Genomic DNA, 14,866 nt, shown 5'->3' with positions numbered 1-14,866 from the left:
GGATGACGCCGGTGCGACCTGAACTGCTGCCCTCTCTTCCAGGGAAGTCCTCGCTGACGATCCAGTTCGTGGAAGGCCAGTTCGTGGACTCCTACGACCCGACCATCGAGAACAGTGAGTGCCTTCGCGAGGGCGGTGACCCGGGACGCCATCCTCCCTCGGACCGACGGCCGGCCAGCCTCTGTGTGTGCGGGGGGTGGTGGGGGTCGGCTGCAGGGGTATTTGGGTAGAGCTGTAGGTCACTGACGGGGTCCCAGAACAGCTCCCCAGAACTTTGCCCACTGCACGGTGAAGGAGGTTTTGGCTCCTCATCCAGACCCTGCTGTCTGGAGATTGTTGCTCGCCCCCACAGGACCCCGGAGCCCAGTGTGGGAAGCCCTGATCCACGCTGCGCTTTGGGGACACGGGGAGTGCAGCCTTTCCTCTTCTTCCTCTCCTTCCTCTTCCTCTTCTTCCTCCCGCCGCATTCACACCGTGCTCGGCAGCAGCACCAAAGGCCAGAACCAGCTACGGCCTTTACCTGGTCCATTTGCAGTCTGTGGTTTCAGACTCTCCTTGAAGGGCGATGCTAGGGACCTGCAACAAGCCTCGGGTCTGGGGTCCCGGGAGAGAAGCTGAGGCACTTCCTTCGGGGCGGCTGCTTGTAGGGAGCTGGCTTTGGGCCCTCCAGGAACCCCAGCTCGCCGGGCACAGTCTTCTTGGACTGGCGAGCCCTGCAGTTTGCTACCGGCGATGGACGGGTTCCGGTGTGGGGTCACCAGACCTGAGTGGCACGGTGGACGTGGAGCCTGCCCAACGGCCAGGCTCACGGGTGGGCGGCTGGGTCGGAGACCCCACCTGCCCAAAGCTCGCAGGAGAGAACCCCCCCCCCCCCCCCAAAATGAGGCTCACCGCAGGGGGCATGGGCAGCTTTCCACTGCAGGCCAAGTTGGCCCACAAGCTAAGTATGGTTTTGACATTTCTCATTTGGAAAAGAGTTAAAAGGAGGATAATGTTTGTGACATGCGAAAGTGACCTGGAACTCTGACGCCAGCGTCCATAAGTACAGTTTGCGTGGAACCCAGCCGAGCTGGTTCCCGTGCCCCTGTCCGTCTGTCTGTGGCCGCTTCCTCCTCCTCAGCGGCGGCCCACGGAGCCTGAACTACTTCCTGTCTGGCCCTCGCCAGGACAAGCATGCTGACCTCTGGCTCAGAGTGCCCGGCCGCCCTCCTGCCCCAGCGCTGGCAGCGAGAGGAAGCCCGTCGGCTGCTAGACTGGCCAGGAGGGCGCGTGTCGGACAGCAACCTCTGCCTTCCCCGGAAGGAGGGGTCCCGGTTGCGTCCTGTTGGTTTGTGTAGCTGTCGCGGAATAGTAAGCCTCGTCCGTGTGAGGGGCAGTCACCCGGGCGCTGGGTGCACAGGCTCAGCCGTCTCTCCGCTGGAACAAGAACACAAGGAAACCGTGGTTTTGGCCTTAGTGTTTGCTGTACGTAGCAACTTAGATGTCCTTCAAGGGCTCCGGCTCATCTGGGCATGTCATTTGTAGAACAGCAGAAGATAGTTTTCATGGTGAGGTCTGCTTAGGTGGTTTTCATAGTTGTGTGTCATCGTGCCATTTAAAGGTGAGTTGGAAGGCAAGTCACAGTGTTACGTGTGAAATGCACTTCCCTTTTACGTAAGTCATGGGTCAGACGTGACCCCCCTGGGACCCTGCCTCAGGGACAGTGACGTGGCCCCACTTCAGAGGCTGCCGACATCATCTGGGGTCCCGTCGTCAACACCTCCCCACCTCGTAGTGCTCACTAGTGCTTCCTGTCTCTGGACCGAGTCCGTTGCACACGCAGAGTCGTCAGGCGTGCGCAGAGATGAGCACCAGCGTGTGGAGCCCCTCGGAAGTTCCTGAGCGTGTCCAGGCGCCGGGCCGCGTCCCCAGCCCCTGGCAGCAGTGCAGGCGGAAGCCCTCCCCACGCCCTCCCCGACTGCTCGGTGGGAAGACACCGCGCGCCGGTAACGGGATTAGAGAGGACTGGAGTGAATGGCCGTCGTAAACCTGTTGCTAGCAACCTGAGTGAACGGGTGGTTCTCTGGTTCTAGGGAACACGGTGCTCTGTAAACCTGGAAGTGATCCAATAATTATTTTACGCTTAGCTCTAACACAGAGCAGGGTGTTGGTAGCAGACAGGCAGTGGTGACACATCTCTTGAAGTGTCACTGCAAAAGCAAAAATCCTGGGGTGTGTCATCATCTTTTACCGCCTGTACGGTTGTGGTAGGGCCAGGAGCACCACCTGTGCAGACGGGCTTGCGTGTGTGTGGCAGCGGTCCTCGGGCAGCGAGACCGGTGTGGCAGGGCGCGGCCATTCGTGATTTACAGAGGCGTGGCGGCGGCCCGGCCTCTGCCCTCTCGGCGTGGGGCTGCTGGCGGACTCCCGGTGCTGCCCGCAGACTGGGAGTCTGGAGCCTCGAGTGGCAGGCAGACTGCTGGTGGGACAGGAGTGCGGGGCTCGCGGTGCCTGCCAGTGCTGCGGGTCTTAGTTTTCAAGCGCCCAGCCTCCAGGGTCTCCAGCCCCTTGCTTACAAGATTCTGCTAGTAAGTAGCTGTTAGCCTGCGTAGAGAAGCTCCAGGATCATAAGCTGGAAATTGGATTAATTTCCCCGGGGACTGAGAAGGGAGGGAGCGAGGGCTCAGGGAAAGTGCCGTCAGGGGAAGCCGCCCTCCCGCTCCTCCCCAAGCTGGCTCCCAGGCTGCGGGGTGACAGGCAGGTCTCCGGGGACACTCCCTTCTTCCGTGCTGGCGCCAGGAGGCACTTTTCCCAGGGCAGATGGGAGAGCTTCCGTTTCACCTCCTCACTACGCTGTGTGGGAGGGTTCACATCCTTTTTGTGCGCAAGGGTGTGCTGAACGTTTGCTAATACTTTTCTCCGTCTTACGTACAGTTGCATCTCCTGCCTTTTTACTCCTACCTCCCCGGCCAGCACCCCCGGGTCTCCGAGGCTGAGCCTCCCTCGAGTTTCTGACCTGGCAGCACGGGGCACCCGGGCATCATGTCTCACCTCTCTGCCTTGGACCCCCTGGTCACTGTGTTGTGGGCTCCACCGCTGGCTTTGGTCCACGTTTCTGTTCACGGGTGACCGGAGGGGCCCTTGTACGACAGAGTGTGACTGGGTCAGGTCCCTCCTCTGCCCACCTCCCGTGGTTCCCCAGTGCGTTCAGAGTGGGAACCCGAGGTGCCGGCCGTGTGTTCTGAGGCCTCCGGCGCCCGCCCCCAGGCCTGCCCGCCCTGCCCAGCCGCAGCGGCGCTGACTTGACTGCTTTTCCTCACTGAGCTTTTCACGTGCTCGTCCCCCTCTGCCTGGGTGCCCCTCCCAGAGAAGGCACCTGGCAGCGGGTCCGAGTCCCCTCCGCTGCATGCCCGCTCAGTGGGGTCAGGGACCATGGCATCCCTGGCGCCTAGTGGTGGTCTAACAGGCGCTGGAGAAGTAGTTCTTCGGCGAATGACTGGTGTTTGGTGGATCATCTTCCCACTACAGTGTTCCTTGATGACCACGTTACTCACTCCTCACAGAGGCTGCTGTTCCGTTGCTCGCAGCGTTGCATACCTGGTTTCCATCCGGTCTGCGGTGTGCGGGTGGGCCCTGGGGGGCGTGGGGGCAGCTCTCCACTCGCATGCCTCCTGGCTGCCCGCGGCCAGCGGGGGTCGGAAGCATAGGCGGTGCCCTGGGTATCCCGAGCTCGGAGAGGTCCCGGTGTGGGGAAGACATGGTAGGGTTGCGTTCTTAGCGTTGTTTCTTTAAGTGATCATTTCCAGAAAGAGCGCAGAGTTGCTGTCACGTGGAGCAGCTGCTTGAGCAGTGCGGTCGCGCTGTCCCACCGAGCCCAGGCACATGCGCGCCGGGGGCACGCTCCCGGGTTGCTGCTGTCCTCCTGCCGCCCACGGCTCCCCGCATGCCGTCGTCTGTCTGGTTCTCTTTCCCTCTTGGCTGAGGGACAGAGGTGCGTGGGCTCGACTCTGCTGGCCGGCTCCGATCGAGCCCAGCGGGCGGCCAGGAGACGGAGGCTCCTCGTGAGCCAAGGAGGCTGGGACAGGACGCAGAAACCTGTTCCACTTGGCTGTCAGGGTTCCAGATGGCGCTTTGTAATAGTCACTATTAATAGTTCTTTCCTCTTTTGTCTATATTTGCTTGAAGTCTGTCTCCTTAAAATTCTGAATTGACTTTTCCAGAAGTTATCCTAGTCGGATTTGCTTCCCCCCCACCCCCACCCCTTGGTAGGAAAAAGAAATTGTGACAAATTGCTTGGATCCTCAGCGAGTGGGAATAGTGGCCTCCCACAGAACAGCTGCGCCGTTGCTGTTGCGTGGCGGTGAGACCGTGACGCTGTGTGAGTACTGGGCGTTCGAGCGTTGCATTAGATGCTAGCTCTCCGTGCGCTGGCGTCAGGCCTCCTGCAAATCAGTAGAGAGGTTTGTGCTCTTGGTTTTTTCTAGACACCGAACTCCGTATACTTCTCTCTTTCACAAGAGAAAGGGTTATCCACAGACAGAGCATTCAGATTACTTTCCTGGGATGATTCTTGCCTGATTTCAATGTCTTTTTAAAAATGCAAGGTTTAGCCAATCTTGATTTTAGTCAGCGGTATTTTCCAGTTAAACAGTGGAGGTTTGGGAAGAATGTGTGAACTCGGAGCTCTGTTTTGTTTTATGAGATCTTTAGGAGATTGGCAGGGGCTCTTCTTGGTTGGCCGTCCCCGTGCGGGCCCGGGGCGGCGGAGTCAGCCGTGCGGCCGGCTGATGCTCGCGCTCCTCTGTCTCTCCCCTGCAGCCTTCACGAAGCTGATCACGGTGAACGGGCAGGAGTACCATCTGCAGCTCGTCGACACGGCCGGGCAGGTGAGTCTCGCGTGTCGCGCAGACCCTCGCAGGCTCGGGACTCCCGTCACGAAGCGCGTCTCATCGCTCGTGTCACTGGAGAGCGAGGGCCGTCTGCTCCCTCGGTCGTTTCAGAGTCACGGCTGTTTATCCAACAGCTCGGTCCTCTGCTTCGGAGTTGTTCAAAATGCACTCACAGCGCTGTGCAGGCTGCGAGCGCTGCAGGAGAGGGGTTCTGGTCCTGAGCTCCCCTCAGAGACTCGGGGGGCGCCTCCCCTGTGCAGTGCGCATGCCCTGCGCTTGGAGTGCAGAGCGTCTCTTCAGGGGGGGGAGCACACTCGAGGGACCACCGGGCAGGACCCGAGGTGGGTGTGTGATCATCACCGGGGGAAGGGCTGCTGGTGTGACTGGCCAGACCGTCGGTGATCGCCAAGGCTGAGCAACCCAAAGACGACACCCCCAGGTTGGTGTGGGGGCCGGCTCGCCGGAGAAAGGAGGAGAGCTCGAAGGGACAGAGACGCTCCTTCCTGTCGGCCTCCGGTCCCCTCACCGGGGCCCCGGTCCAGCCCTTACCAGGCCATTCTGGTAGGCCCTGGGCGTCATGGCGGCTCCCTGGGGGGGGCCCCAGGGGGTGCTGCCGTGTGGTTTCCGGCTCTCGCCCCCCCTCACGAGCCGCAGGACCGGCTGGCGGAGGCGCGTGTGGTGCTGTCTGGTCGGCGGGGCTGAGGGGAGGCTTTCCGCTGGAACCCGAGGGGACTGGGGCAGGCCCGTCTCGGTCTGGAGCGAACTCTCGCCGCTCTGTGTGTCGCGGAGCTGGGACACGCGGCCGCATTCGCCCTGCACACCGCGCCTGGCGGTGGGTAGGGTGGCTTTCGCCCTCAGGCCCCAGGGAGGGTTTCTCGGAGCAGAGCCACCCTCGGCCTCTGCGGTGCAGGGTGCTGGTCTATACGGGCCGGGTGGGCGCTCGGGGGCGCTGCCCGTCCTTTACAGCAGCGCAGACGAGTCTCTGGTGGGACGGGCACGGAGTTCTCAGGGTTCGCTCCGTTATCAAGGAGAGTGAGGGGGCACAGGTGTGGTTACGCCGGCGCAGCAGGAAGCACTGAGAGCCCTGGGCAAAGACACGGGGCCACGCCATTGAGAGGGGACGGGCATTACCTCAATTCCCGTTTGCCTTAGTGTCTTTGCTTTGAATTTGCATTGAGCCCTCGGGAAGTGGGGGTGCGGCTGGCACCTCTGTGATGATGCTGTCAGAACGAGTTTCAGAGTTGCCCGGGGGCCAGCGCTTCCCGGCGGTCTGCAGCGTGCCCTCTGCGGTCGCCGTGCTCCGGTGTCCTCGCTTCTCTCTGACTGGTGAGCGTGAAAACGTCAGGAAACTGTCTGTCTGTGACCTGGTGGCACTGCAGTGTGTGCTTCTCGGGCTCGGTAGACGGGCGAGCTGCGAGAGGACTGGGTGGTCCTCGTGCGGGGGTCTTCGACGCTCCGGAGGCCAGCGCAGCGGCCTCGTGGCGGGCTCAGTTGACGGTAGCTCGCGGGGTGTGGACGTGCAGGGGTGTCGCCCCTGGAGGAGAGCTGTCTTTGCGAACCCTTCCCGGAGAGGACGTAGCTTTCCGTCCATTCCCGAGATCACTGTGGAAGGGGCGCCCCCGAGGCTCCGCGGGCCCTGGAGCAGGCGTGTGCACCTGGCCGTCGCACTCCTGGGGCCGTGGCGGCGGCGGAGCCGCACGCAGAGTGGCCCCGGGCTCCGGGGAGTGCGTGCACCGAGGGAGGACGGCTGAGTGCCGTCCCTGACCAGCTCTGCTTGTCCTGCCGTTTTGGGTTCTGTGACTGCCAGGTAAGGACATTTAGAGAATTTTTACACAAAGTAGATCCAAATTTAGCTGCTTGGAATAAATCGTTCTCGCTGCAGCCACCCCTTCTGAAAGGCTGTAGTCGCCTTAGTTGGAGGGTACAAGGCCCTGCTGGTGTGCGCCGCTCACCCTTCTGGGACCTGGATGGACTGATGCCAAAGTCACTGCTCTGAGGGCTGTTTGAAAGTTGGATTCGGCCCTGGCTGGTGAGCCTCAGTGGACAGAGTGCCGGGCTGCGAACCAAAGGGTTGCTGGTTCGATTCCCAGTCAGGGCACATGCCTGGGTTGCAGGCCGGGTGGGGCCTTCAGTAGGGGGCACATGAGAGGCAACCACACATTGCTGTTTCTCTCCCTCTCTTTCTCTCTCCCTTCCTCTCTCTCTAAAAAAATAAATATTTTTTTTTAAAAAGTAACCAAGTCAGCTTTTTCACTAGTTGCACGTTTTAGGAGGGAAGTCACACAGAATACGTTGCTATGTATAAACGTGTGTCGGCAGGTACTATTTACATGGTGGTTGGTGTCACAGCTGGTGTCGTGGCCCGCTAGGGAGGACGGTGAACAGTGGAACCCACAGGCTGGTCATTTTGGTCTGCACGAAACTCGTTTTGGTCTAGTTTCAGCGGACTCAGTGACAGGCGAGTCAAGTCAAACTGACTGTGGAGTTAATTCTATGTCAAATTCCCCTTCCAAAAAAGATTGTTTTTCTTAACAGTAGTAAGTGCACTTGTTACAGAAATAAAACAGCTCTAGAAGGCAAACAGGAAAATGCAAACTTTCTTTCCCACTCTACTACCTTAGCTCCTCCCCGGCAGCAGCCCCCGGGACCAGCTCCTGCATCTGGTTCCACGCTCCCTCCTGCGTGGACCTGCAGGTGTGGTTTTGGGGGCGGGGGGTGTTGGCTTTACGCAGCAGCATGGCTCTGCGTCTCCCTCTCAGAGCCGATTGCGTGCCAGCGCATGCGGCCCTTTTCTCTCCCTGTGGCTGCGTCACGCCCCCCTGTTTGGGTTTGAGCGTCACATAACTGTTGGTCTGCAGTTCGGCTGTCCCCGGTCTTGCTCCCACCAGTAGCGCCGCCATCATCTGCGTCACGTCGGACAGATGGCGTGCGGCGAGGACGTGCCTGGGGGGGCCGGGGGGCCCGGGGCCTCGGGCTGCGTTGTCCCCGGCAGTGAGTCACCAGCGCGGTGTGTTACCAGGCTTCGCCATGTCTCCCCATCTGCTGGGTGAAAACCGGCGTGTGTGGTTGTGTTAGTGTTCTCGTTGTGAGGGGTCGCGTCTGTTCCCCACGGCTGAGGACGCCGCCGTCCTCTCCTGTGAGCTCTCCTGCCTCTGCACGGCCCGCCCCTTTTCCTGCCAGGCGGTTGGCCTTGGCTTCATGACTAGACCTACCACTTACTGTGGGAAGAAAATGCGCGTTTTGTGTGTGGTCTGAGCTGTCGGGTTTTGTTTTCAGTTTAAATTCTCCCACCTCCTGTGCACCGCCTCAGTTTCACCCTCAGTCTGATTCCTCCGGAACCCACTCTTGCTGAGGGGTGGGTTAGGGGCCCAGCGCAGCCACCCTCCCCCAGGCGGCTCCGCCCGCGTTCCCCGCATGCTGCCCTGTGTCCCCAGTGATTGGAAACGCCGCACTGTCACGTGCCTGACAGTGTCCATCCCTGCGTAGCTCTTCATAGACCCCTCCGGGGGCGCCCCCGGGGCCAGCACTGCAGGCCTCGGTCACAGTCCCTTTGTGGTTCCCTCCCCCTGCCTCCCCCGTGAGTTCTCCCTGTCGGAAAGCGCGCTTCTTCCCCGGGATCGTGTTGCACTTGTGTGCTAACTCGGGGCTCGTCGGCGGGCATCCTTGGGACTCCGCCCGTCCTCACCGAAGACTGCCGCAGCGTTCCACTCGTTTCATTCTTTTGTCTCGTGGGAGTGTGTTGAGATTGTCTTCAGGTGAAGCGTGTATTTTTACGTCCTTTGGTTTATTCCTAAGAATTTGGTCCTTTTCGGTTGCTGCTACAGCCGAAGGTTTTTCCTCCCCGGCACTTCCTAGCTGGGCGCTGCGGGCAGCGCGCTTCTCGAACAGGATTCCTCTCTCCCTCGTCTCCACGTCTTCCTTCAGGGGAAGTGTAATTTGAACTTTGGATACACTGTAGCTGAGCTGGTGACTAAAATCGTTTGGAATTTTGTTTTTAATCTGGGTAGAAAGATCTGTCATTCTGTTAACAGTTTGTTTTTAAACACTAAAATGAATTCAACTTAATAAAAGTCGTACTGATAACGAAAACAAAGGTTTTATTTTGCAGACCTGCTGTTTCTCTGATGGATGACTGCCATTCACGGTGTCACCAAGTCGACAGAAAAAGTATATTTTTGTTGTTTTAAGAGACATGTTGCCATGGGGCAGTAATTCAAGGTCACGGTGAACACGAGTCACACCCATGGGGTGGCACGCAGAGTTCACAGAGACAGCTCCTGGATGTGGGCGTGGCTCGCCGTGGTTTTCCCGGCACGTGCTGGGCCTGTGTGGTGCGGACGGTGGGGTTGCAGCGTCTGTGCCGGACTCGGTGCACGCGGGCACTCGGGAATTCTGCGTCGGAAGCAGGGTGTCGGGAAGCCTCACGTGGCAGGGGCCTAGCACGCCGTTGTGTGCTGCGCACCCTCGTTTTTCCCCCCTGGGTGCTCGATGAGCAACTCCTCTCATCCTCAGGTCGGGGCACGCACTCGGGCACGCACTCGGAGTGAGTGTGGCGCGGTGCTTCTCTCCTCCTCCTCTTCCTCCTCTCCGGTGCTGGGGGTCCCCGGCCAACGACCCGTAGACCAGGGCCGGGCCCTGTGACTCAGGCAGAGAACAGGCCACACCCAGTGCAGCGTGTTGTGCAGGAGCCACGCGGATTCGTGCCGTCAGCCGCTAGCGTTTGTGCGTCTTCTGTGCGGTCCAGAAAGACATCGCGGGCCCGTCGTCTCCCTGCGTCCTGCCGACCGCCTCTTCCAGCACGTAGGGAGGTCGTCGGCCTGCCCAGGAGTCCCGGGCTCGCCCAGGCCCATTTTTGAGCATGGGTTACCCCACCCCCAAACCGGTCTTAAGTGGGTCTTGCGTGTGCAGCCGCATTCCTGGGGTAGCGCTGTGCCCCGCTTCCTGTCGCCTTCGACCAGGAGACGCGTGGGAAACTCGGGGCGGGGCTGCACGATGTGCCAGATGTGGTGTTTCTCTTGGCAGGATGAATACTCCATCTTCCCTCAGACCTACTCCATCGACATCAACGGTTACATTCTCGTGTACTCTGTCACGTCCATCAAAAGGTAAGGCTCCACCCTCTTCCTCGAGGGCATTGCCATGCAGAGGTAGCGGGGACCCTCGTAAGGACTTTGCGGGAAGTGCTGGCAGTAACCACTGGACTTCGTTACTGAGCTGGCTGTTCCGTGGGGCGAGCAGGCGGGGGGTGGGACCACCCTGACCCACCCCGACCCACCCCGACCCACCCCGGCTCTGATGGACGAGAACACTGTGCACTTCGTACCGCGCTGCTGGACGGGCTGGGACAGGCCGCAGTCAGCGCGCCCGCTGGCGGAGCAGGAAGTGCGCGACCCTGCCGTCCTTCTCTGTGTTTTCGCCACGTTGACGCAGACCCGGGCTGACCGCAGGGCCCGTCTGGCTGAGGGAGGTGCTGCAGACGAAGGTTCTGCAGGCATTCCTTCGGAGACGAGACCGTCTGCGTGGCGCATCAGCCCAGCGCCAGACTCCCCCTGGCCTGTCGCCCCTTTCCTCCCGAGCACTCCCGGCCCGGGCGGCTTCCGAGCTGTCGGTCGGAAGAGGAAAGGGATGCCTTATGCTCAGCTTATTGTGCATTAAAATGATGAATGTGCAACATTTTCTATTTTCTCACTGAAACTTTATGTAATAAACATTTAGAAACGTGACCACTAAGTTGAATGTCTGATTTCATGCATTTTCTTTTGTAGTTTTGAAGTGATTAAAGTCATCCACGGCAAGCTGTTGGACATGGTGGGGAAGGTGCAGTAAGTAGTGGCGCTTTCTCTCTCTCGGTACGCGGGCTCGCTCTGGTGGTGCCTCCTGCACCGTCCGGTGTGCGCTGACTGTTCCCCGTGGCTTCCCCCCGTGTCTGCAGGATACCTATCATGCTGGTTGGGAACAAGAAAGACCTGCATATGGAAAGGTACGTGGCTTCTGGGTGACGGCCGATTTGTAACGTCAGGGCTAACCGATTTGGTCCCTGAAGGTCTGTTTCTCATCCTCATTCCTGCGGCAAGAGCCGTCTAGCTGGAGCCGGGCTGTGCTCGGCGTGCAGAGGTGGGGCGGCGAGTGTGCTGGGGCGCTCGCACCTGTGCACGCTGCAGGGCGTTGTCTTTAGCGTCCTCCGCCTTTCGTGCAAAGCAGCCTCTACAAAGACAACGGTAGCGTTCATTTATTCACCAAATCCTTTTCTGAGTGCTGGGGTTAGGCTAGAGCAGCGGGACCCCCGCCCCTGGAGTCTGATTCTAGTCGGGGGTGGGGGGGGAGCCTGCTGGCTGGATCCCGCAGCCTGTGCAGGGGGGCCCTTTCAGGCCCGTCCCTGTCCTCAGCGCGCCCCTCGCTCTAGGGCGGCGGGGGGTGGGGAGGGCTGCTGGAGCAAGGGCAGCCCCACCAGACCGTGTGTCTGCCCCGGCCCCTCTGGAGCACGGAGGAGGGTTCGTGCGGGCCTCCCGGTGGGCCTGTCCCTGGGTACCCCCGCCCTCGGGGGCTGCAGCCTCACACTGCTGCCCCGTCTCCGTGCCTGCGGGCCGTGAGCGCCGGAGGGGGGTGTGCCGTGTAAAAAAGGTAAAACGAAGTGCTCCTCTGTCACACCCGGGCTGATGACCCGGAGCAGATCGCACGTCTGCTCCGTGAGGAAAAACGTCCTGGAAACGGGGCCTGTTCCTAAGTCCACGTAGATGGACTTGGCATGTGTTTTGTACAGTAGAGAACAAACAGCTTCTTTAATTGGAATGTGCTTTCTCCTTTAGGGTGATCAGTTATGAAGAAGGGAAGGCGTTAGCAGAATCTTGGAATGCAGCCTTTTTGGAGTCGTCTGCTAAAGAAAATCAAGTAGGTATTTTTCAGACTCATTCGGTGTCGCCAGCCGCAGGCCTCAGGCCGTCCTAGTCAGCGTGTCCACGCTGTCTTCGCCGCCCCCGTGTCACCTTGACCCCCCACCGTCTCCTGCAGCGGCTGCGGGGTGCCCTAGAACAGGCATGTCCAGCCACACTGCCTGCCGTCCGTCCGTCCGCTCCCTGGCATCGCTCGCCTGTCACACCGGTGACAGTGCCACAGCTCCCGGTGTGAGCGGGCAAGTGGCTCAGCCCACGAGCTGCTGAGAAGAGCCCGGGCTGGGCGGGGGCACGCCTCTCCTGTCTGTGTGTGCGGGGCGGCAGCAGGAGTTGCGCGGGGGGCGGCAGGGGCGCAGTCTGGAGGAGGGTGGAGAGGGGGAGGGAGAGCCTCGGGAGGGGGGCCGTGCTGGTATCGGACCTGGAAGTCCAGGGCACCGTGGGAGGGCTGGCGTGGTGGCAGCAGGTGGCAGGTGGGGGCCGATGGAGGCGGACCAGAAGCGCGAGAGGAGGTCAGTTCTGCTCTCGGGGTGGGGTCCGGGGCGGCCTGCAGGGTGGGGGGGGGCGGCTTCTCCAGGCCTGCCGGCCAGGCTCCCGCTCGTGAAACGGCTCGGCCTCGGTCTCCTCTGTCTTCCAGACTGCCGTCGACGTGTTCCGGAGGATAATTCTGGAGGCAGAGAAAATCGACGGGGCTGCTTCGCAAGGCAAGTCTTCCTGCTCGATGATGTGACTCCGCGCGGGGCCCAGGACGCTGGGGCCCGCCCCGCGCGGGGCCAGGCTGCCGGGGGTCGGGGAGATGAGCTCGGCCTCGTTTTCCTTCGTTAACCTGAAAGATTTCGTCTGGGTCAGAGCCTCCCTGCCCACCCCTCAGATTATGTTGAACTCTGACTCTGTCCACATGAATTCACTTCCACTTTCAAATTTTAAGCAATCATATTTTCAATTTATATATTGTATTTCTTATTAATATTATGACCAAGAATTTTATCGGCATTAATTTTTAAGTGTAGTTTGTTGTTTAAAATAATGTAATCATCAAAAGATGCATATTGTTACACTACTGTTAACTAGGCTTCCATATATCAGTGTTTATTTCATCGTTAAATGTATACTTGTAAATAAAATAGCTGCAGACCTTACTCCCTCGCGCTGCTCCGTGTGGCTTTTCGAGAAGGATCCCTCGTCTTGTGAGGGCTCCTCCTTCGGCCCTCAGGAAGGCCCAGCTGGGACCCTGGGGACAGCGGGGGACGAGGCTGTGGGCAGGGGCAGAAGCGAGTGTGGCCCTCGGCCCGCCGGGCAGCAGTGACGGGCGATGGGGGTGCAGGGCCAGAATTGGGGTGGCTGAGCGCCCCCGTGGGTCTGTGGGGTGGGGCCGCCGCGGCCCCCCGCCACCCCCCTCTGCTTGTCTGCCCAGCTTCTTGAAGGGCAGGTGATGCTTCACAGTCACTGTCCTTCCTTGTGTCTAGCTTGGTGTCCACGGCCCTGGACCTGACAGACAGTGGGCCTGCCTGACCCCACCCCACACCGCCAGAGCTCTGCGTGGGGCCCCGGGGGCCTCCTGCTCTGCGGGTGCAGCGCACAGAGTGTGGGGTGACTCGGGGGGCAGGGGCTACACCTGCACAGCAGGCCGGGTCACGTTTTTTAAAAGATGCCTCGTCCCGGCTTTCACAGGGCCGTGTCTAACATTAGGAAACGTTACTATTAATAAAATGCAGTGTTGTTTTATGACTAATTTTTGCGTGAAAAATTGTTTTTAGAACACACCACCATTTTGGATCTTTCAAGTTGTTTGTCTCGTCATTCCAGGATGAAATTAGATCCCTGGAAAACCTCCACAAAATGCTCGGTTTTAAAATAAAAGCAAACAGGACAGTGGAGTGTCATCACTCACCAACAGGGTTGACTCCCGGGCCTGACGCTGTGTCCGTGCTCCGTGTGCAGGGCCGCAGGCCGGCTGGCCAGGCCCCGGTCACCGGGCGGGCTGCCCCACCCGGAAAGTTTTTCTGTGGGATGCCAACTTCCAGCAGCAGGTTCCTAGTGGAGATTTCACTGTCGCGATGTGGCCCTTGTAGGGCCGGACCTCCTGTCTGGCAGTGGCATGACACTCCTTGACATCATCGGTCCCCGGCCTTTCCAGCCCCCGGGACTGGCTTCATGGAAGACAGACAGCCTTCCCCACTGCCATGGCAGGGCTGTGGGGCGCGGGGGCTGGGGGCGGAGCTCAGGCCGCAGTGCGGAGCCGGCCGGCCACTCCCCCTGCTGTGGCCCAGGGGTTGGGGGCTCCTGCTTTACATGGTGCGGTTTACCCACCACTCACAAGTTTTCTGAGCCAGGCGCTATTCCTGGTGCCATGAACAACAGAAACCTGCACCCCTGCAGCACGGGCCTCTGACCTTGAACCCTGGCTATTCCACCGGTGCGTCCGGTCCTGCTCCCCAGGGCCGTGGTCCCATCCACCAGGCCGCTGACAACTGCTCGGTGGATTCCGCGTGTTACAGCTTCCCGGCGTGGCGAGGCGGCTCAGGACTTCCAGTGATGGGGCGCTCGTTACCCCCGTGCCGGGCTAGTGTCCCCGCACACCCCGGGGGGGAGACGCCGCCCTGCCCTCGCGGGAGGAGGCAGCCGGAGCCGAGTTCGGCATGGTCGCGGTCGGCAAGCAGACGCACTCTGTCCGCCGTGCCAGTGCGCCATCTGCAACTGCCAGGTGTGACGCCGGGTTTTTGTTACTGAATACTGTGTCACCGTTTCTGAGGTTTTCTTACGGTTGAACGTTTTCGAAAATGGAATGAGCCCTGGCTGGCATAGCTCAGTGGATTGAGCTCGGGCTATGAACCAAAGCATCACAGGTTTGATTCCCAGTCAGGCCACACACCTGGGTCGCAGGCCACGGCCCCCAGCAACTGCACATTGATGTTTCTCTCTCTCTCTCTCTTTCTCCCTCCCTTCCCTCTCTAAAAATACATAAATAAAATCTTTTTAAAATTTCTTTAAAAAAAGAATATTAAAAATAAAAATAAAAATTACATTAAAAAAATGAAATGAGTTTCAAATCAGTGACAAAGCATTGTGTCATACAAGCTATTATTTTTCTGGATGGTACATAAATGCGAT

At 59.8% G+C, this 14,866-nt stretch overlaps 1 protein-coding gene across 1 annotated transcript in view; it reads left to right on the top strand.

The window, feature by feature from the left end:
- The window catches only part of RHEB (Ras homolog, mTORC1 binding), a 33,256-nt gene extending 20,362 nt beyond the window's left edge, over window positions 1–12,894 (top strand). The window contains exons 2-8 of the mRNA XM_028525680.1: window positions 43–114; window positions 4,798–4,865; window positions 9,891–9,973; window positions 10,634–10,690; window positions 10,801–10,848; window positions 11,675–11,756; window positions 12,393–12,894. Coding sequence (XP_028381481.1) covers window positions 43–114; window positions 4,798–4,865; window positions 9,891–9,973; window positions 10,634–10,690; window positions 10,801–10,848; window positions 11,675–11,756; window positions 12,393–12,485 — 503 coding nt within the window. The 3' untranslated portion in view covers window positions 12,486–12,894. The remainder of the gene's footprint in view (window positions 1–42; window positions 115–4,797; window positions 4,866–9,890; window positions 9,974–10,633; window positions 10,691–10,800; window positions 10,849–11,674; window positions 11,757–12,392) is intronic.
- Window positions 12,895–14,866: the final 1,972 nt, after the last annotated feature.

This window comes from Phyllostomus discolor, chromosome 10, assembly GCF_004126475.2.
Source record: "Phyllostomus discolor isolate MPI-MPIP mPhyDis1 chromosome 10, mPhyDis1.pri.v3, whole genome shotgun sequence".
NCBI lineage: Eukaryota > Metazoa > Chordata > Mammalia > Chiroptera > Phyllostomidae > Phyllostomus > Phyllostomus discolor.
Note: the sequence above shows the minus strand (reverse complement) of the source record. Positions and strands in the feature narration are given on the sequence as shown.